Source organism: Uloborus diversus, chromosome 10, assembly GCF_026930045.1.
Source record: "Uloborus diversus isolate 005 chromosome 10, Udiv.v.3.1, whole genome shotgun sequence".
Classification (NCBI taxonomy): domain Eukaryota; kingdom Metazoa; phylum Arthropoda; class Arachnida; order Araneae; family Uloboridae; genus Uloborus; species Uloborus diversus.
Window position 1 is genome coordinate 35,628,663 of NC_072740.1, and position 23,593 is coordinate 35,652,255.

Consider the following 23,593-nt stretch of genomic DNA (forward strand, 5'->3'; position numbering starts at 1 on the left):
CAATACCCAGAATCACCTGCAAAATTCTGGCGGGGAAATTTTACATTGGTGATTTGGATGGAGGGAGGAGAGCAGGTAGACATGCATGAAAGTAAGTTCAGTTTTTATCATGGATGATTCCTTAAAAGTAATTATCAGTTGTGTATATTAAATTATCATTTTTAATAGGAATTAAAATTTCCTCCTTTTTTTTCCTAAATAAAAATTGCATAACTTGTTTTGTTTCTGTAACAGTGTATTACGACTGCAATATTTTCCATTGCAATTTTAATCATCAGTTTTCATGCTATCGCACCTCCGATTGCATTCACACAGTTAACGAGCATCCAGAGTTGGCTCATCTTTATTTGGAAGAAAGCAACATCCTGTTGCGCCCTTTTGCCTTCTAAAAAGCCCTGTAGATTTTTTCCCTTATGCAGACAAACATCTCGTACCTGTAATCGTTAATTTTTAAATGCCTAATTGCGCCCTTCCGTCATTTTAAAGCGCCCTGCAGCCATATTGTGACTTCCCCCCCCCCCCCCCCCGCTCTTTCCTTCTTTTTTCAGGTCTTTAAAAGAAGTTTTTGAAGGGCCCGTTTTAAAATTACTTAAACTTGTTTTAAATTACTTAAATTAATTTAATTTTAAAATTACTTAAACTTAAACAGATATTTTGAGACATTAAAAAAACATTTTCAGATAAGAGAGCTCTTTCAATTTAGAATCAAGACAAACGTCCCGTACTGGTAATTGTTAGTCAGTGAATGCCTCTTCCCCCATTTTTCAGGTATTCAAGGATATTTTTTTATACTGTTGTAGGCGAATAGTTTCTTGAAAGGTCCGTTTTTGCCATCTTGAATTTTGAAAAGACTTTTGAGACAACAGAAACTTCTTGCAATTTCAAAGGTGTGATTCATCAATTCTTCAATACAATGAAAAAGTTACTGACAAACTGTGTTAAGGTAGTCAAGAAATGAGACTACTTTTATCATTGTGAAAATATTTATTAAATTAATCCTTTAAACTTTATATTTATAACCTTTTACTTTTCTGAGGGAAATGTTTTCTTTTTAAGAAGCATCATTATGTACATATATTATTAATTCATATCTTCCCTTATCTGATTCCACAATCGCTATTATTGACTTCAGTTCATTTTCGTATTTCGTAATATTTATTCACAATTATTTATAGATTTTTCGTTATTTTCAGATAACATTATATAACGTTTTTGTGTTTATGTTTACTCATGTTACTTTAGCTTGGGATGTGATAACAGGGGTCTGTCCAGGATTTTCACAGGGTCCATTTTTTGTGAAAAATCAAATAATTTTGTGAAAAATGAATTAATTTTGTGAAAAATCAAAAAAAGAATTTTTTTTTTTTTTTTTGTTAAAACGAAATTTTAGAATTTAGAGATGGCACAAACTGCATCAATTAAACTTAAAGTTGAGTGTTTTCTTCTTCTATGAGGAGAAAATCATTCTGGATTTTTTTTTCTGATATTTGGCGAGGGGGGGGGGGGGGGCATCGCTCTTTCAAGTATCAATATTTATCTACCATTCTGCATTATGTTAAATTATACTAGATATATTTCTGTACATTATTTAAAATAATCGTAGCAAAAATATAAATAAATAAAACAAAATTCAGAATAGGGTTCAGCATTCAACTTTTTGACCCAAGACACTCTTAAAAAGCACGAATTTCGTTTCAAACTTATAAATTCCGTGATTTTAACAAACATAAAAAGATATTTCAATTGTTTACCTCTTAACAAAGCGTAATAATCATCAAAAATTCGAAAAATCGGATTCCCATAGCGGATGCAAAGAGATCGTAATTCTCAAAGTGGAGGCATCAAAAGTATAAAAACGGCTTGTAAAAGAAATATTTTTGATAAAATTATTTTAAAATTGCATTTTAGAGTCCTATGATAACATATCATTAATATCTGTGAACACAGTTGACCCAAAAAAAAAAAATAATAAAATAAAATAAACCATCTATTCAGCATTTTAATTTTTGACTCATAACAGAAAATGGAATTTTGCTTTAAAAACTTGAAATGAGAGTTCTAACAGAAATAAAGAGACTTTTCATTTATTTGAATCCTAATAAAGCAAAGTTAGCTTGAAAAAAGAACAAAATATGATTCTCATATCGGATGTTAAAAGATTGCATTTTTCAAAATGTAGACATCTAAAGAAAAAAAAACGGTAATTAAAAGAGTTTACTTAAAGTTAATCATCCTTGTTAGCATCGAAAAATCAAAACCCATATAATTTTCTCCCAAAATAACAATTAAACGTCGCACCGCACCTTAAAAACGCAAATAGTGACAAGCTGACAAAATGATGAGAATATTTTCTAATCTCATTATAAAGGTTCATCGCCAGACGCTAAGTGGTGATAGTTTTGAAGTTGGTAACCCTATCTGAAGCGATCATATTTTTTCCTCACCCTTACTATCCCTTTGCAGTTCTAAGTTCATTTCGCAGATATATATTATTATTGTTTATTAAATCATGAGCAGAGAAAAGTGCTTACCAATGCCTTTTCAGAAAAGTTTACAACAACACCGCTGCTAATTAGCTGTGATAAAACAAACAACCATTATATTTATTTGGCAGTAGCAATTATTTATCGCTTGCAGGAGCATCAAGCATCGGAGCATCGCAAGAGTGCCGATTTTTTTTTTTCTTTTTTTTTTTCAAAATTAGCTGATTTTGTATAAGCTGATCCTTCTAATTTGACTTAAAAAAAGGTTCCAAAAATTATCGGTTTATACACAGAAATATGCGTTATTTTGCTTTCAGATTTGTTCTTTCAATAAACAATTTGTGACAGATCCGATCTTGTTTATCAGAATTTTGTGAAGGGTCCGTTTTGTTTGATCGGGATTTTGTGAAAGGTCCGTTTTGTTTGATCGGGATTTTGTGAAAGGTCCGTTTTGTTTGATCGGGATTTTGTGAAAGGTCCGTTTTGGTTGATCGGATTTTTGTGAAGGGTCCGTTAACGGACCCAAATATCCTCTGGCCAGACCCCTGGATAATAATGTTGACCAAAAGAGCAATTTCTTGTACATTATGATTCGGTAATCACAATTTTTAAATATAATTTTAAATCCAAAAGAATCCTATTTTCCTTTTATTATAATGAAATATTTAATATTATCAAATATACAATGAGCAATAATATTTTAATTCATTCAAAAGGAGCAAGAAAGTCAATGAAATGTAATCAGTTAAAGTAGAAACGTCATAAAAGCTTTACAGGTTCCTTTTGCAAAATTTCTGTGCAATTATTGAAGAATTTTTGGTTGGAGGTCAGTGGCGCAACCTGAAGGGTACCCCCCCCCCCCCCCAGAATGCTGAGTTGAATCAGTTGAATGTTTTTCAAAACTATTCTTTATTATTGAAGAGAAGAAAGGAACACATATTGGGAAAACAAAGTGATTTTAGTTTAAAAATAATAATAATAAATGATATGGTTGGGGAAAATCTTAATTTCTTTTAAAGAAATCTTTTGAATGAAAAATATTCAATAGTTACAGCTTATTCAGTTAATTATCCCCCCCCCCCCCCCCAAAAAAAAAAAAACCATTCCTTTCCTTTTTTCCCTAGTTCGTCTGAAAATAAGTAAGTCTTCAAAATGCTACTCCTCCAGACCCCCCTTCCACACCGAAAGCATTATGTAGCATCTGAAATTTCATGTCCAAATCTTCAATTTCTCAAAACTTCCAGGGTAGGATCCAAATACCCAGCTAGAGCGAAAATGTTTTCGGAGCTTTAATTTCGAAAAATTACTGGCTCTAGTACAGTGACCCCCGTTTATATGAATCATGTTTGCTATAAACAGTTTTGATTCCATAAAGTGGCTAATTCAACAAAGCTGGATTTTATTCTGTTTTTGACAATTTGATTCATTAAAGCGGTTAATTCAATGAACCACTGATTAAATTAACCAGCGTCCACTGTATTACAAAATATGGTATTACAATCGCGTTTTTAAGACTTATATACGAGCAAGGGTCCCCGAACCGCCTTCCTCTAATACAGCGGTTCCCAAACTTTTTCTGCTATGGAATCCTTATAGTGCTTCACTTATCCTTCAAAGAAACCCCCAAGACAAAATGCTAACGATCTGAAAATCAAATGAAAAGTAATAATCATTCGCTATCATAATTACTTATATAGAAGAAACTCAGTTTCGAAAAAATTTTCATATTTTGACACATTAGCCAGTTTTAAGTTATGTCCAACCTACTTTAAGCATTTTTCGAATTTGTCCGTGTGTCTGCGTCTACATGTATTTGACTGATTTTTTGTGGGTACTCCAACTCAAGGGACTGTATGAAAAAAGCGTACAAACGAAAAAACGTATAATAGGTATAGGTTAATGTGTATTAGACTTTGCAAGGACCAATTTTAAAAATGTATAATTGATAAAAACCTATAAAAGAGAAACTTATGAACGGTGCTTCACTGTATTTGCAATCCCTATCGCTCCGCGTGGAAAACATTAAAAGCTTACTGATACTGATGTTTTTTGTTCCCAGTTAAAAAAGCTTCAGTTTGTCAGGAAGTTCATTAAATCTCATAAAAACTTTTCCTGCGGAAAGCAAACATATTTCTATCTGGGAAAGTAGTTATTTGTTTAACTACTCATGTCTCTAATATGAATAAAATAAATGTAGCTGAATAGTCTTAACTGGAGGGTATGAAACTTGATAAAACTACTGCTAAAGCTAAAGGAAGAATTTGCTTTAAATCAGATGGAATTTTCTTTGTCATGCTGGCATGGCGATGCAAAACACGATGACGACTACAACTACAATCTGTCGTGGCATTTTAAATCCTTGATGTTTGTTTTTTTAAATTTTTTATTAATTTACTGTGGAAAATAAGTTTTGCAATAATTAATACGTGGCGGAAACCTAGGGTTCCACAGAACACACTTTGGGAATCGATGCATAAAAAAAAATAGGTTCTTTAAGCTACATTTACCTCCTTACCTTTTCCAGGGAAATGCTCCAGAACCTCCTTTCCATAAAATCTTCAAAGTTTGTCGACAAATGAGTTTTTTGAAATTTAATTTCAAAAATTTGAAGGGGGAGGAATAATTGATTTCGATCTATTTAAAATAAAATAAATCGGGGGCAGTCCTTTAAACTCCATTCTTTACCTAAAATTCCGTAAATCTGGCCTATAATCGCGCTTTCAAGATTTCAATTTCTAGAATATCCGCTGAGACCAATGTACTTTTTCCCCCCTATTATCAGCAAAGAAAGTCTAAAATTGCGTTTTAAAACTACAAGTGTCAAATTTTTTCCGGGAAACCCCTGGAACCCTCCCTTTTCCTTCCCTATTAGATTGGATCTTTCTTTTTTTTTCATGTGCTTCCTCTAAAGAAAAGTCTTGTTACGCGAAACCCCTGGACACCCTAAATTTTCAAGCATTACATATCTCACTTAAAGGAAAAGCCTGCACTACTCTCCTAATACCATTCCCTCTCGTCAGGACAAAAAAAAAAAGATAGCAGGCAAAATATTATAATCCCACACGCACAAGGACGACGACTCCCCTCCCCCCCCCCCCAAAATACCCCGCAAAACGCCCAAATAAAAGTTTTAATGCCCCTCTCGTGTGAACACGTATGTGCCCCTCTGAAGTTCTAAGGTTTGCGCCCCTTTGAGGGGTCCAGTCCGGCCCTGCGTAAAAGGTACTAAATTGTTAGGCACTTTTAATATAATTGGTGCTCCTCATTAAGTTTAAGTGAAATGTCCATTGTTTTAAAAATAATTTCCCATCTATTGTTACCTTTTCACATTCATATTCCATTGCTTTTTTTTATGTTTTTATGGGGAACAAAAATATGTGAAATGTCCATTGTTTTAAAAATAATTTCCCATCTATTGTTACCTTTTCACATTCATATTCCATTGCTTTTTTTTATGTTTCAGATTTTCAAAAATGTTGGAAATAGATAGAGATTTTGAACGAATAAGATGGATCACTGTTCATGAAACCTCTTTCCTAGCTAAGTTTGTATTTAAAAGTGATAACTATTCAATAGTTATGACAGATTTGACTGATGTTTATATTGAAACATTGGATCTAGATTCTGTATGTGCAAGGTTTGATGTAAGTATCTTCTTTTATGGAACGGCTAACATTTATTCTTATGTTTAACTTGTACAGCGTAACAAGAAATAATTGGACACACAAAATAAAATATATTATAACTATAATGTGAATGAAAACATTACAATCAAACTTCAAAATAAATATGAATAGGGTCTGTTGGGAGAAAGTGGTCAATGGGGTAAAGTGGTCAAATTTGAAATAAATGAAAGAATGCGAGTAAATTTTTTATTTTAGATTTTAAATATTAGAAACTACATCCTGAATTCAAATTTTGTTACTGGCAGTATTTTTGTTTCATGAAAAAATGCGTTTTGTGTGCACATGAAACATTTAAAAAACATCAGTTAAATATTAAGTTTACATACCATTTACTGTTTTAAAACTAAACTGAAATAAATACAACTAAGTTTATATTTGATTTGAATTAAAGCAAGATTGTAATCCTAGAATATTTGGGGGGGAAAAAAATCTGCATTCAAAGCTTTCAATTTATTCTAGTAGAATAATTTATGCAACCCCCTTCCCCTCTCCAAAAAAATCATTAGCTAAATATCGATAAAAAGTAGAAATTTAGAGCTAGAAGTATTTGGCAGACATTGAAGAAACATGTCAAGCTTGATCATTTATTCTTTTTTTGTTTTTAAAATAAGTAATATTTTTTTGGAACTCTATTTGAATGTAATATTTTCTTATCATGTAATTTAGTTAGTTAAGACGTTATTTGAACGCTATATTATATTCCTAAAGAAATAAAACATTGCAAATTATCACACCTTTCCTGATGATATTGATAAAATCCAGGAGTGAAATATGATTAAAATAATTGGTGAACCAACTTTTGACTATGGTTGACCATCAAAGATGTATTTAGATAAAGTTAATTTCTTCAAAAGAACTAGGTGTGTTGAGCATAAAAAAATTACAATTATTTATGGGTCATTCTCCAGAAAACTTCACTTTTGAATGCAAATATTTTTCAATTTTGAAACCTTTTGTTTTGTTTTTGTTTTTTTTTTCATTCTTACATGAAAGTGTTACCTACTAGAGGTAACCATAAACAATGGCCCAGCTAAGTTCCAATTATTTTACTCATAAATTTAAAAAAAAAATGCCTTGTTCATAGAAATTATAAAAAGAAAAAAACTTTTAATATTTAAAAATTGAGGCCAATTTAATATCAAAGTAGAAATTTTGTTAATTTTGCAAACAATCGGCTATTTTAATGATTTATGGGACTATAATATTAAGCTCTCTTAATTAAAGTATGGCTTAGTTAGTAGTTTGAAATGCATGTTAAAAAATAGTATTTAGTAAATTTGAGAATATATTGGCAATTTATAATTTTGGTAGAGTGCCTATTATTGATGTATTTTGCCTCCTTTATTTATTTTCACCTCAGAAATAATGACATTGATAAGGTGTATCACAGAGGTGAGATTCACAGAAGTGAGGAATTTTTCATTACTATAGGCCTAATAGATATATTTTTCAGGGAAATTTTTTTTTCTTTGTTGCTACAATCTGCGAAAACATGTTCACTTCTTTTTAACATTAATTTACATCCCTGAAATTCAAGTTCACGGAGGTGAGAAGTCAGAATAACCATACTGAGTTTTTAAAGCAAAATATATCTTTTTGTTTTTCGACAAAAAGCTCACAACTTTAACTGTGGCTGAAAATAAACGATTTGGCTCCCTTGTATCATGGAAAATAAAATTTGAGGTCATTACTGCCATGTGTTAGTGAGGAATGGAATTTTTTGTTTAGATAACGGAGGTGAGAATTTATTGTGTGACTTGAGTTCTTATCCTGCTAAAACAAACTAAAACACAATCTTAAAAAATTAAATATACTTAAATAATTAGTACTTGAGTCACTTTTGAAAGGAATAATCAGTAAATAAGTATATACTTTTAATTAAACAAGTTATTAAGCAACATAAACAGTCACACAAGGTGTGTGACATGCCACGTAGCTTAGAATTCAAATGTTGTGACCCAAAAATATACTAAAATAAAAATTATTATTAAAAATCGTTGGCAAGTTTAAATAGATATATTTTTGATGAAATTAAAAATCATTGTAAAATGAATTGCTGTAGAAGGCGTGTGACAGAAAAGTTGCACTTTTTGAAGAATAACCCTTATGATGGTTTCAGATCAATTTTTTAAGCTCTGACCACTTTACCTCACCCCAGGCCATTAACAGACATGAAAAGAAAATGCCATTAAGCTATTTAAATCGACATTTTTTTTCCGAAAATTTAGTGCAGCACTTTCTTTATTAATGTTATTTCTTAAAAACGATATGAAGTTTTAAAAGAAATTCCTGTATTTATTCTTTACCTGAGTTGAAAAACCTGTGTTTTTTTACATGACCACTTTACTCCACCAGACCCTGTACATTATATCGTCTAATAGACAGTGAATTACCATTGCAACGAACTTCAAGGGACTGTAACCTTTGTTCGTTGTAATGGAAATTCAAATAGGACTGAAAATTAATTTTGTTGAAATGGATACTTTGTTGTATTGACATTCGTTGTAATGGAATTTCACTGTATTTGCAAATTTTCAAAGTGGCTACCTGTAGCCTTAATACAAAGCTTTAAACATGTCGTAATATTTTCGGCTATGGGCCGCAACTCACTTACTGATATTTATCCCATTCCTTGCATAAGGATTTCTTTAGAGATGCCAAAGTTTTATGAGGTTTAGCACACAGTCTTGTCTGCATGGCCTCAATGATCCAAATCTGTAATGGTTTGGAGTGGGATATCAGGTTGGCCACTCACTCTGGAAAGGAATTCTCAGGGAATTTTGAAATACCACTGGAAAACTCGGGGAAATTGGTGATGGACTCTGGAAATTACGACAGGCAGCGTATTGGCTTTTACTGCTAACATGGTCATGTGATTTTCCACCAATTCTTTTTGTGTGCAACTGTGGGAAAGTTTGTTCTATATTTTAATATCAGTGTAGTTGCTTCAGAGAAGAAAAAATTTTTTAGTTTTGATTCTATTTTAAAATGGGATTTCATGGGAGATATTCTAGCAAGGGGTTTTACTTTTAGATTCATTTGTGTAGCCATGGTGAACACGTTTTCTTGAGGAGGAAATATCTAAATTTGTTACCGATCCATCTATGGATCTTTCTAGCAATAGTGAAACAACTATTAATTACTAGCTGACCCAGCCACACATTGCTGTGGCGAAGTAGTTGGATTAAAATAATCTTTTACTCATTATTTTGATAGAATCAAATTAATATTTTTAATAGAGCTTAAGATGGTGCAGTCGATTTTAAAACATATGAGATTGATAATGGGCGTGTTTCAATGTAAAAATGATTCATAAATGTTCCTGGAAAATAATGAACAGCTGATGTGGCCAATTTCTGCCAGTAACATGTCTTGCCAAAACCAAGAACGTTTTCCGATCAAATTCAGTAAACGTCCAGAAACTATCTCGGAAACCTCCTGAAAAATTGAAAGATCTTTCCGTTTGAAGCTAGTCGTGTTTCTAGAACTTAGGTAGGTATAAAAAAAAAGCATGCCACATTTCTGATTTATTAAGGAAGTTCCATAAGCAGTAATGCAAACATATTCAAAGCTTAGCCAGAATTGCAAGCAAGTATCAAGAATTTTTAATCAGGAAGGATTCAGATATTTTTTACAGTGCAGGCTGAAGAAAGCACTTATTGAATTCAGTAAGTACTAACTAAGTTTTCTATGGCAAAAGCACTATACTTACGCTTAGTAAATTTTGCAAGTATGATGACAGTAAATAAAGTGATAGTAAATATTGAAACTAATTGTAAAATATTGGAATATGTATGAACTAAGCGTAAACCACCATACACTTTTAGATTCTAGACTATATTTTATTCATCTCAGATTTCTCTATAGTTTGTAATCAATAACTTCTTTACAAAATATACTAACTAAATTAAAAACATATAAAAATCAAATTTTATCAATGAGGTGGATAACATTGACTTTGAACTATTGTTTCTATTATTTGAAAACTGAAAATTATCTAAGCACTAAGTTTTGCACAATGTTCTTGCTTAGCCTGTCTTTTGCTAATACGAAAGGTATGATAGCTTTCCCACTTGAGAGTAGGCGATATATGGTTGCCCATGAGAGAAACATGTATGCTTCAAGTCCAAACCGAAAGTAGACATTGTTTGATCTTGAGATCTATTTATGGTCTTTGCAAAAGCTAAATGAATCGGAAATTGAAGCCTTCCAAATGCGTTTGAAAATTATGACGCTATTAATGGATTACGTGGCAACACAAACATTTCTCCTTTAAACTTTCCCGTCAAAGTGTTGACTTTTGATGAAGAAACGTGTTCCGTTGCACAATCTAGGTGGGTTTAAATCGCGAAAAAGAATAAAGTGTTGAGCCAACTTTCAACCGGAAATCGTGTAGTCACATTCCTGGTGTATCCAGGGAATTTAAAAATTCAGTTGGAATGTGTACGGTTTTATTTTAATCGACAATTGTATAGCCTTGTTCAGCATCAACGGTCAGCATTTTTTCCAACCATCAGTAATGGCTCATTATTCGCAATAATTGTAGCTAACACAGCGTCATTGCACTGCTTTTTCTGGTTGCAAATCAGTGTTAACTAAGTCGGTGACCCAACAATCAAGTGACGGCATACCATAATGACTAAGTGGCGAATTTGAAATTGAAATGCAAAAACCTTCAGTCAAAACTAAAGCTTCCTTATTAATCTCTGGTGTAAAATCTGGATCTGGACATTTGTGTGTTTGTTAAACTTTATGAAATATGTCTTCAAACGTAAAAGTTATCTAGTTTGTCAACAGAAATGATGATTGTGTTGGATATTATGTCCACAAAATTGTTGATGAATACTGTTTCTCGTTACGTCAAACCTGCATTAGAAAGTGTCAACTCCCAATGACTGTGTGCAACCAATAAATACAATTTGAGGCATGAATCTTGATATGTATTAAACATTCGACAATTAACGGTCCGCAAATATTCCTGTCTGTTCGGGAATGTTTACCGAAAATAAATGCAAAACAAATATTCACTTTGTTTTAGATGCAGAGTTTTGTTTTAAATGGAGCTTTGATCCCAAAATCTTGGCTTTAACTATGCCCAAGATTGATGAATCTTGTATTTTTTATTTGCGTGAATTCCATGATTTTCTGATTTTATTCAACACTAAAAACAATTGAGAAACGCCCTAAAAAATAATGCGCAGCGAATAGGCTCAATTTCTGCCTGTAACATATCTTTCAAAAAGTAGGAACATTTTCCTTCAAAAATTATCCTGAAATCTTTCTGAAGAATTCCGAAACCTCTCTGATTCAAAACAATCATTGCACTAAAACCTTCAGAGGTAACAAGTAACTAAGGCACATTTTTCGACTCACCCAGAAAGTTCCAAAATAATAATCGCAACCATAGGCACTGCTAAGAAGGACTTGCAAGCATGCACAAAGAATTCTACTTGTAAGTTACTCTTGGAAAGTTACGGAATCCAGAAACTCACTTGCTCCCATTGGATGTTATGTCATTCTGGACTTTAACCCGCACGCACCCCACCACTTAGCTGTAAGCCTTAGGTTCACCGTCTGGGGGGTCCGCGTAATGGGCCCCCCACATGGCTGGGTGTGAACGTCATTCTGGACTGGCCATGATGAAGGTATTGAAGTCAATTCTCATCACTAAAATTCATTAACCTTCCTGAAAACTATCATGGAATCGTTTTGATGAATTCAGCCATCTCCCTGTCTAAAAGTCAGTCGTGCCTCTGGACCCCCCCTCCCCCTTCAGAGACAACTTAGGTAAGTTTAATACAAAAGCTTGACACCTTTCTACTTTTCCAAGAAAGCTCCAAAAGTATTACTGCAAGCATGATGAAAGGTAAGTCAGAATCGCAAGCAAGTACAATGAGACTTACGCGCCAGCAACTCCTGCAAAGCTACGGAATCCAGAGGCTCATTCACTGTCATTCGGAGCTTAGCCACAATAGACGGAACGTAATCTATTTGAAGCTGATACACTTAATAAATATACTCAGTTAATCTTTAAACTGGGAGTTAAAAATATTTTTCACAACAGTGAGATGTCTGTACTCATGACATTTGTAGCAATTCAGGAAACGTTTTAACGCAGATACTTGAATTTCAAAAGACATTGTTGTGGACCTGTGAAATTCCGACACGTTCCACGGAAATAATCAGTGACATTTTGTATTTTTTTACAGTTCATGTAAAATAGCGTCGAACATTGGTAAATAGTTTCATTTCTGAGAGTCGGACGAACATATTAGTTTTTTGAGACAATATAAAAAAAAAGTGTTTCTGGTGGTTGATGTGCTCTTTGTAGAAAATATCTTTGGTAAAATATACTCGTTGGTTGTTTTCAAGATTTCGTTTTATACTGCAAGATGCTGGACAGAAGGATCTCTTTCGTATATGGGGAAACTAAATTATGCCAGGTAGCTGCATTGCTGCTTATATAACTTACTCATCTCACATCGTGTTATTTCGCCATATTTCGTACATCAAATGCGACCTAATAAGGACCTTTAATAACGTATTGGCAAAAGTGCTTCACGGATTTCTCGGAACTGCAGAACTCGACATTAATATGAGCCTCATACGTTTTTAAAAGCAGTGGTGAGTATGGAACTACCCGCCGCTTATCAATTTCAACTTGATTTGTAGAATTTGACATTTACATTGAAAAGTGCGGCCATTGTTTCTACGGCGATACAATTGCCATCGATATACGTAACATAGTATCAATTGTAAATTTTAGTTAACTTAAGAATAAGGAATTTTGAGGAAGAATTACTAACTTTCAGCACCATCTATTAAGAATTTATAGAACTAAACAATTAATACACACTATTAATGTGTAATAAACATTTTATTTGCAATTAAAAATTATAAAAACCATCCTATCTTTTAAGTTGAACCAAATTACAGATAGGTATGAAATTTGATAAACATCGGTTCAGTAGTTTCAGTGTTTACCCCAAACAAACATCGTGACACGAGATTTTTATATATATATATAGATTGAAGTTCTTGATACATTAGTTACTTCCCAAAATCATATGCTGAAAAAGAAAGCAAAGAACTTAGACAGAGATGTGTAGTTTGCTCAATGCACAATAAAAGACATAACACTACCTATGAGTAAAATGCACATTGATTAGTGCTTTGAAATTTTTATGGTGCTTTAAATTATTAATTGTTACAATATTCTTCAAGTATTTCATAATATTAAGTGCAAATATTTTTCCTGTTTTGTACAAAATATATTGTTTAATTTTGGTACTTTTAGTTATTGTAAAAAAAAAAAATATTTTTTGTATTTTTGTTGTTGAATATCAATTATTTGTATAAATTTTTTTTTGTTATGATTGAAATTGATATATTTTATCATATAGTAAAAAATGGTTTCATTTCTACATAAAGTGTGCATTTTATCCATTATTATGTAATGCATACTTTCCGAACTTGCATATTAGGCTTAGCGGGAGAAATTACCCCGGGCTGTATGCACAGTTCGCGTATAACAGCTGCTGTCCTGAGGGAGTGCCCTTAGAAATTAGAACTTCCTTGCTTTTAATACTTTTTTCTTTGAAAAAATGTAAAAATATTTCTTCTCTAGCCATTAATGAATAAGTAATTAAAATTGTCCAATTTTAATGACTCTAATCTGTCCTGAAATTGGTTTGCATGGGGAAAATATCATGCTAAACCATGGTTAAAATATCTGAGCCCCCCCCCCCCTTACAATGTTGCATATGGGCGCCCATGGTTGCATTTGATTCTCATTGCTTTTGAGACCTTGCTGTGAACTAAAATTGTTCCATCTATAATGCAGTTTTCTGCAGAATTCTCATTCATTTATTTTGAAACAATTCAAAAACCTATTTTAACTTAAATTTTCCAAAATGCATATTTTTAATAAATGAATAGGTATTAAGTAATTCTCTTTAGGAATGTGCAAGGATCTAACTATTTATTTATTTTTTATAAAAGTGGTAAAAATTACCCCCCCCCCCCCCCCCACTCTCCCTTTTTTACTTCAAAACTTGGTGACAGTGGTGATCACTAAGCTGTTTAGGTCTAGTGGCCATTTAGAATGTTTTAGTCTTGACCAGGCCCGGATCTCTACCCACAGTGCCGGGAGGCCAACATCCTTAAGTGGCTCAATGGTCCTAGAAATTGAAACAAAAAATTAAAAAAAAACTAGCACTAAGATTTATTAATGTTGCAAATATACACTGCTAGCCTCTGGGTTCAGATTTTGTTGCAGGAGGGTTCCAATATTTATAGATCCAGGCCTGGTCTTGACCTTTATCATAAAAGTGCTCTTTTAACCTTGAAGACTTATTTTAAACCAAGGCCAAATTTGTCACTAATACTTCAGCTGGTTGGTTTTGCTTTGATGACCAAATACTCTTAAATTAACTATATATTTTATAGTGTGTCCTTGCACCTGGAAAGTCATAGGAAATCATAAATGTAACTATGATCGAATTTGGTAATGAACAGTCAGGATTTTCAGCAAAAAATGCTCAAAAGTCATATCAGAGATTTTTCTGAGAAAAAACATCGCATACATTTAAGTTTTTAACTGTTACATACATTTAATTTTTTACCTGATAAAACTTTTGAAGGAAATTCACAATAATTTATTTTTTACAAAAATAAAGAAAATTCACAATAATTTCTTTTTTACAAAAATAAAGAAAATTCACAATAATTTCTTTTTTATAAAAATAAAGAAAATTCACAATAATTTCTTTTTTACAAAAACAAAGAAAATTCGCAAAAATATTTTGCTTTCTCACAAAATCGGGACTTGGAAAAATAAAACCTGGATCGACCTCTGAACTATTTCAGCAGGCTTTGACCAGAGGTTCCTCGTTGAAGACTAATGTTTGTTAATGATTATTGTTTTCATAATTATAAATCTTATTAATCATAAACAATTTTGTAACGAATAAATGATACCCTAACCACTTCTTATACCTTTTTCCGTATTTTAAATTTATTCATCAATTTTCAATAAAAAAAAGAATTTTATTTCAAATTATATGCTTTTCAAATTCAATCTGCAGCAAAAAATGGAATCCGAATTTAATAAAATTTTATATTTAACCATGAAACATCATTTGGAAATTTTTTCATGCTGTGCCCGATAAAAATCAGGAACCTTTTTCTTCAGCATATAGGACCCACCCTACAACCTATTCAAAAACTAATGTTGAAAAGTTAAACGTTTTGCAGGTTAAATATTTCCATTAAAATGAGAAGAACGGTGCACAAACCACAGACATTGTGAAATATGTTTTTTTTGAAAATGCAGTAGTGTAAGCATGAAGTTTCTATATTATCTAATTTTGAGAAGAAACTAATATTTTGAAAAAAATCAAACAAAGCGAAACAATGTTTTAAACTTATTTCATTGCATTTGGTGTTTCTTTTTTCAAGATTGTAGATTAATAAGACTTTTCTATTACTTTAGATAGCTAGTAACGGAAATTTCCTTGTCCTGACTAGAAAATTCACATCTCCCAAATGTTTTTGTGCGCTTTCAAGCAGCTTTTTTTTACTTTTTGTGCATTGAAGAAGGAAGTAATACTTGTTAGTTACACACAGCTGAAGTAGATTTTACTGAACTGCCATAGTGGATTTAGGACTGAATTCCTGGGGAGGGGGGGAGAACAGGATTTTTTTTCTTTTGAGCAAAATTAGTTGTAATCAAGGCTGGATTTATAGACTTCACATGGTCCAAAGCTATTTCAGGTTTTTGAGTCTCTTTTGTAGTCCAGACAACTTTTCTGTTGGTGGCGAAAAAGACCATTTTATAAAGCCCCCCTTCCCTATGTTTTCCCCCCGTGATTTCAGAAGGTCCTATTTTTGTGTTTGCGTTGCTTGCTGTCCTTTTTAAATTAAACTTAAGAGGGGAAATGGCATCCCTAAGTGGGGTATAGAATATCTCCAATGTTAGGGGGTCCGGGGGTTTCTCCCCCAGAGGAATTTTTGTAAAATAGGTGTAAAATTCAGCATTTTAAAACCTTATAAGGGGTTATTGGAACTACAAAAATCTCAGAAAAAATAGGCAAAATATCATTTTGCAAATTACAATAATACGCAGTAAAAATTGTTTTCGGGTCAAAAAATCAATGACAGCAGTCCTCAGAGAGAAAAAGCGAGGGAGAAGAAAAGATTATGCATTGTTAATTGCTTAACATCGGCTGTCGGTTCAATTCAGTTAGTTTTTGATCACGCCTCCAACCCACCCACAAATGCAACATTGAATTATATACAAAATGATCAATAGTAAAAGATGTTTTAAAAGAAATTGTGTGCAAGTTTCGAAAATAGGTAACAAGAATAACATGCTGCCCATTTGGACAATTCATAATTTATACATTTGATAAGAAATAAAATTGAGGTACAGGGTGGCGACAGATCAGGGAAATATCAGGCAATTTTGAAAAAATAACACAAAATCAGGGAAAATTGATTTTATGAAAAAAAAAATTTTTTTTTCCTTTACCAAATTAAGTACTCTAATTCCCTATGCATTTTCCGCCAATTATCTGTCCAAAAAAAAAGTAAAATTAATGAGGTGCGATTATACATTGCTGCATATTTGTGCATCTTTTTTCGTCGAAGTATTGAATCTTACTTATTAACCACAGGATGAACTTCCTCAGATTGCTTCTGTGTCTGTTAGGTTTTTATTTTACCTAGCTTGAAATTTCCTTTTACGCTTTCAAAGCTATGTAAAATAAACAACCATACAGGCAAAGAGGAAGCCTTCATTAATGCCTTAGCTCCTTTGCCTTTATTCCAATGTCTCGAAGTAATTAGCGTACTGTAATCATGATTTCAAGAAGAAATCTTTGGTTTTTGAATTAATACTAAAAACGCTTAAAAGTTATTACTTCTTCGCGTTTTTAATTTCATTGCTAAAATTGAACTTTGAATAAAAAAAACTTTGTTTTTTTGCCATTATACTATTTGTTGTCACTGCAGATTATAAAGGTTTTCTTTTCTTCAGACTTAAGTGAGTCTTTAATTTTATAACCAAGTTGTATTCTTCTTTTATATATTTTGAAATTAACTAATTGCTTTTATTTTCTTTTTTTTCCTTGCATTTCAAAGTTGTTTGTTACAAAAGCAATCTAAGATTTTTTTTTCATTACATACTGAAATCATTTGAAATCGAGTTAACTTGTGTACTTAAGTAAATATCTTAATTTTTTTATTGTTAAAATGCTGTATTCATTCATTAAAACCTATGTTCTTGATTAGAGAAAAGCTCCCTATGAATGGATGTCAAATGGTTTCATCTGTTTTGCATAAATATGTCAATTAGTTATATAAGAATAACTGCATTACTTCTATTCTTTCACTATTACTTGTTATTCTTGCAACAATTATTATACGGTTTGAAAACTTAGTTCAAAATAATTTCAATTACTTTTTAGTTCTATCATAAATATACATGTTTTTAAGAGTAATTTTAATAGTTTCTTAAAATTCTTATGCTAAGTGGTTTCTGAAAGTAAAGTTTTTTTTTTTTTTTAATTTTCTGTAATCTTTCCATGTAGAAAAATTTAATATACTTTTTTGTATGTTTTGTTTTTTCCCAAAAAATTGACTTTATGTTTTTTTTAACAATTTTATTAAAAAAGTAGCATTTTTTAAAAATATATCTTTAGTTCAACAACTTTACACAACTTAAAACCTTTAAAATACTGCATTTTATACAAACATACAATGGATTTCAAGTACAGCAAAGAAAGAAAACCATTGTCATTGGTAACGTAAATCAGGGAAATTTGGTGAACTTAATCAGGGAAAAGGCAGGGAACTTTTTTTCACAGTTCCTGTCGCCACTTGTTTTAGTATACTTTTGGTTCACCACATGTGAATTCTCACCTCCGTGGCATGTCACACCTTGAGTGACTGTTTATATTACTTCATAACTTATTTAATTTAAAGTATATACTTATTTATTGATTATTCCTTTCACAAGTATCTCAAATATTAATTGTTTAAACATATTCAATTATTTAATATTGTGTTTTAGCTTGTTTCAGTAGGACAAGAAGTCATGTCACACAATAAATTCTCACCTCACCACAATAAATGCCATTACTCATTAACACGTGGCAGTAATGACATCAAATTTTATTTTCCATGATACAAGGAGCCCCTTGGTTCTTTTCAGCCATAATTAAAGTTCTGCGATTTTTGTCGAAAAACAGAAAGACAGATTTTTTTTCAAAAACTTACACAGGGATTCAAGTGAAAAACAGCCGATGGCAATGCACCGATGCGATCACTATTTCCACAATTTGAATTCAAGTGTAACATTTTAATTGCCTTCAGTCCTGATTCTCTCGCAAAAATTGCAATTACTCTCGAGCTGTCATAAGTTTAGAAATTCTCTCGTAAGTGCAGAAAAACATCAATGGCGTCTATTTTGAATGCATAGTTTATTTTAGAATTAATGAAATGTTAGTGTTAAAATTTTTCAATTCTAAATTGGCAACTCAATTCAAGACTTGTTTTTGTTTACCGTAGTATTTTTGCAGTAGCCTTTATTTAAATTGGAAGTATAATTGATTTTATTTGCTTAAAATATGCGATACTAGCCTCAATTTTACTTCATTTTCATTCCCAAATGCAGTGCTTATTTTCATTATGACTTAATACTTGATGGCATAATAATATTCTACTTAATTATTATATTACTTCCTCGTTTTGAAGAAACCAACAAGAACAACAGTACAAGTTGAATTACGATTGTGATGAGAAATTATAATTAAATTCTCTTCATTGTTGTAATTTTGCTGGTATTACTTGTTGAGAAAGAAAAAGAAAAGTGATTGTTGAAAGTAAGTAAATTTGTTTAACGTTCACTATCTTACTTTTCTGAAATCTCAATTCTATGCTAGTTTTTTTTAATTATTTGCTAAAATTGCATTTACTTGCATACAGTCGAGTTTCCATATAACAAAGCCACAAGGGACTTTTGAATAGGTTCGTTATGTAGAAACTTCGCAAAAAAGAAAATAGTAAATTTCTGTGCTTAATTTTTAACAAAGGTTATTTCCGATTGCGCACAGAATAATTCCATTTTAAAACGGCCTGATCAACGTCATTGTACAAGCACAATTGTACTGATTTTCCATTAGAACTGCACATTTCACCAACTTTACTTAAAATGGAAGTACTTATTTTTTAGTGTAGAGTGGCTACACTTTTTGCAGTAATTCCGTATTTGCGGCTACATCTTTCTTCTTAATTCCGTTTCCAACATCATTGACAAGTGAATTTTTGTGAGTCAAACAATTTCTCTTCAACATTTTGAGAACAATGCACCACATTGCAGAGCAAGGTGAAAATGAGCAAAACGTGCACATTGTTACTTCAAGAGACTCCAGTGCAGCATCAACACATTTCCAGGAAATTCACCCTTTCAAATCCATCCCCTTCCATCACAACAAGTGACAAAGAGAAAAGAATGTTGAAAGAAAAGATGAGGAAATTGTGGAATGCGTGAGCCTCCACAACAGCCCCAGAATAAGAACGTCTATTTTCCGGAATATCAATACTTTCCCCCCCATAAAAAGTTTGCTATAGAGAAATTCAATCTTTTGATATTTGTTAAGGACAGACAGACTTGCATGCTTTTTTATTGAAACTTTCTGTGTCACTGAACATGTTTCGTTATATAGAGAACTTTGCTAAATAGAGTGTTCGCTATATGGAGACCCAACTGTATTATGGTACAATAACAAAATGCATCAAACTTAGCTACATGGCCCAAGCATAAGTTCCGACAATGACATGCATTGTACTCCCACCAAAAGTTAAACTGAAAGCATGAAATCTGGTAACTGTCTACATAGCCTGTGCATATCAACATCAGGGCCGAATTTAGCTCCATGCTGCCCCTAGACAGATTTGAAATCTGCCGCCCCCTCCCCCTAAAGGAAGAAAAAACTCAAAAACATGCAAAAAAGTGTTTTCGAAACTGTCAAGCTTATGAAGAAATGATGACATTTCACATTCAGGGGCTTGAGTGATTTGATTATGACCATCACTATAGTCCTTACTAGTGATGGGCATAATCGAGTTCTCATAATCGAATCACTTGATTATTCAATATCATTCGAGAACTCGATTACCACGAGTTCTCGATTATTGTATCTCAAGTTCTCGATTATCACTTCTCGAGTTCACGATAATCACTTTTCGAGTTCTCGAGCGATGAACTTCTCGAGTTCTCGATTATCACTTTTCGAGTACTCAAGCGTTCAACTGCTCGAGTTTTCACTTTGAACTTCTCGAGATGTCAATCACTCCAGCAGTGTATTCTTCGATCGATTTGATAATCGAATGAACCTCTCAATATAGTTGACTTCTAACAAGAGTGCCCACCTAGGGAGGGGAGGGGTCATGGCGCAGACTGTGCTAGCTATTGACATTTTTAAGGGGGGGTGTTTTAAGGGGTATTTTTCTCATTTTTTGGGGGGGAGGTCTCTGCAATATTGGGGGGGGGCTCGAACTCACTGCAGGTGGGCACCCCTGCTTCTGAAGTGTTTCAGTTGCTGGGGCGGATCCGTCATTTAGGGGGTTAGAGGGCTGGCTTTGAAAAGTTAATGATTTTACTTATGAATGAGCATGGTTTTTTTCTGTCTTCCGAAAAAATTTGCATCGAAACCCTTTAATCCTTCCCCTAGAAAGACGCTCTGCGCTGAGGAGCCCACAGGGGAGGTGGGTCATTGCGCAGACTGCGCCATTGAAATTCATAATAAACATTAGTCTTTTTTAGGGAGTATCCTTCATGAGGGGGGGAGGATTTCTAATTTTAAAAAGTGTGCCAGCATACTTGAGGAATAGATACCCTTGCGATCTAAATGGTATTATGATGAAATAATTGCCTTTCGAATGTTTCATTCGAATAGTGTTATAATTGAATGTGTATACTGTTGAAAGCTTGATTATCAAATGATTCTTTGGGATGCCTTGGTAGTCTAATGATATGTTTTGAGCGAAAGGTGTTAATGAATAAACATATGGACTTGTGGGGGGGAATTTTTGAGAGACATGTGTTGTGTGTCCCAGTGGTGGAAGTAACGGTTGGGGGCACTAATACGGTTCTAACTTGAGAGGCATTAAAATTATAGTTCAGGTAAAAATGGGGAATACTTAAGTTGAAAACCTGAGGGGACATCTTCCCCCTTCGACTATACCATTCGGTAATGATACAAGTGTAACAGGCAAAAACAAATGTTTTAGAGCCCAAATATACAGATAACTGCAGACACGTGTTTCGGGGTTTCAAGGAACCCTTTTTTCAACGCAAAATAGTGAGATTGTGGATGTAAGAACATTGCTGGATGCCTTTACGGACCATTCATTAATTATGTAAGGGTCCCGAGGGGGGGGGGGGTGGAAAAATGTCTACATACTTTGGGGGGGGGGGGGTTCAAACCCATTCTTGCGCAGTATTTTCCAAGTCGATGTTTTACATTTGAAATCGCGCGGCCAAGTGGTTTGACAGGGATTATATATTTCATTTGCGTCTGGAAAATAAAAAAGTATTAGGATGAGCTGTTTTTTATTTGCTTTACGAAGAATTAATAATGTAAAACATAATGAAAGAATTGCACTATGTATGGCATGATTTATTTTTAACTAGTATTGCATCACATACAAAAAAATGTCGAAAACACACTGAGTCTAGATTCACCCTTTTTAGTAAATATTTCATTACACAAAAAGGTTTAATTTAATAATAGTGAATGAAATTTCGATTCCAGTGATATTAGATTAGTTATTTCATTATTTCGAAAAACGAAATGGAATCTTACTTGAGAATAAGAGGAGGGGTTTGAAAAGTGTTACGTACCCTTACATGGGGGGACGGGGTCAAAAATGGCCAAATGTTGAAAAAAGGGTACCTTAAAACTCCAAAACACGTTTCTGCAGTACTCTGTATATTTAGGATAAAAAACGTTTGTTATTTCATGTTACTTCTCCGCACAAAGGTATTTATTTATTTCTTAATAAAACAAGTGGTTTATCCCCCTTTAAGTGACTAAGGTTATCTTAAAGCTGAGTTTAGGGAAGTTATGCTTCGGGATATTTGCCCCAGACCTCCTAGTAATGCTTAAAGTTGACACTTATGACCAAGGGTTATTCCAGGGTAAGATATGGAAGGGAGTCAGGTCTGTCATTAGGCAATCAGAGGGCAGTTCAATTCCCTTCCCAGAGTTTGGAAACAATTTAATTATGCATTTGTGTATGAATTTAGTTTTTATTCTCTACAATAGTCCCCCCCCCCCCCACCCCTTGAAATATTCTGAAAAGATAGGCCTAAGGAAGGCATTTTTCTAAATTTAAATCTTCTCACTGCATTTGTACAGGGGGTTCTGTGTAATACCAGACTTTTTCAAAAGAACTAACACTTTTTTGCAGAAATTTTGTGGAAAAAGCAGGGGTGGTCACAAGGGATGGGGGGGAGGGGCTGTTCCTTAGACTGTAACATTGAAATTTGAGTGGGTTTCCGATCTGATCTAACTTGAAGAGGGGGGGGGGCTCTTGTTCTGGGCTGGAGGATGATGCTCCATAGCATTTGAGGGGGAAGGGGATGCGGCATCATCACCATTGGAGAGAATGGGTATCTCTACTAAAGGGAAATGTTTTGGCGCTGTGTTACATTTATTGTGGTAATAACCCAACAAAACTCCAATAACTTTCCATTTCAATGAGTTGTCACAGAAGGATTATACTTTCAATTTCAAATTCAGTCACAAAGTTACTAGAGACGAAGTCATCAATAAATTCCTCTCACTTGACATTCCTCTGACGTTTGGATCCCGGCCTCTGTAAGCTGCACATTCTATTAGCACGAGTAGTAAAAAACTTTTACTGGGGGAAGGGGATTACAGATGAATTTTTTTTTTTTATTAAAGGCCAAAATGCGCAATTTAAGTCCTTGCATGTGTGTTCATACAGATAATTTTGTTACTTCATTGAGAAGGAAAGAAGGGGGGGGGGGGTTCAATCCCTATCCCCCCTCTTTCATTCCCTGCAGATGTGAGACAACTGCTCCAATTCTGGGTCTCCGCACTGTTCACCCATGCACAGACGCCACTACCTAGGAGGCGGGGCCTGCTCGAGGCCCCTGAACCATAGGATATTGACTCCATAGTTCAAAAGGAGGGACATGCTCGCAGAGGTTTGATCTGTGCTGGATGCTATTTTTGTCTAAAAAGGATTATGTAAAGCCGAGAGTATCAACTATAAATAAAGTAGATTCCGCAGGGCAAACCTGGATCTTCACATTTTGGGCCTCCTGCAAAAAATTACCAATGCCCTTATTGCCCACTGGATTGGGCCGCAGCCCCTCATTGCTGGGTCAAC

General features: G+C 33.4%; 1 protein-coding gene across 1 annotated transcript in view; it reads left to right on the forward strand.

Moving 5' to 3' along the window:
* LOC129231445 (uncharacterized) overlaps nt 1-23,593 on the forward strand; it is a 75,036-nt gene that overhangs the window by 830 nt on the left and 50,613 nt on the right. The window contains exon 2 of the mRNA XM_054865763.1: nt 5,947-6,127. Coding sequence (XP_054721738.1) covers nt 5,957-6,127 — 171 coding nt within the window. The 5' untranslated portion in view covers nt 5,947-5,956. The remainder of the gene's footprint in view (nt 1-5,946; nt 6,128-23,593) is intronic.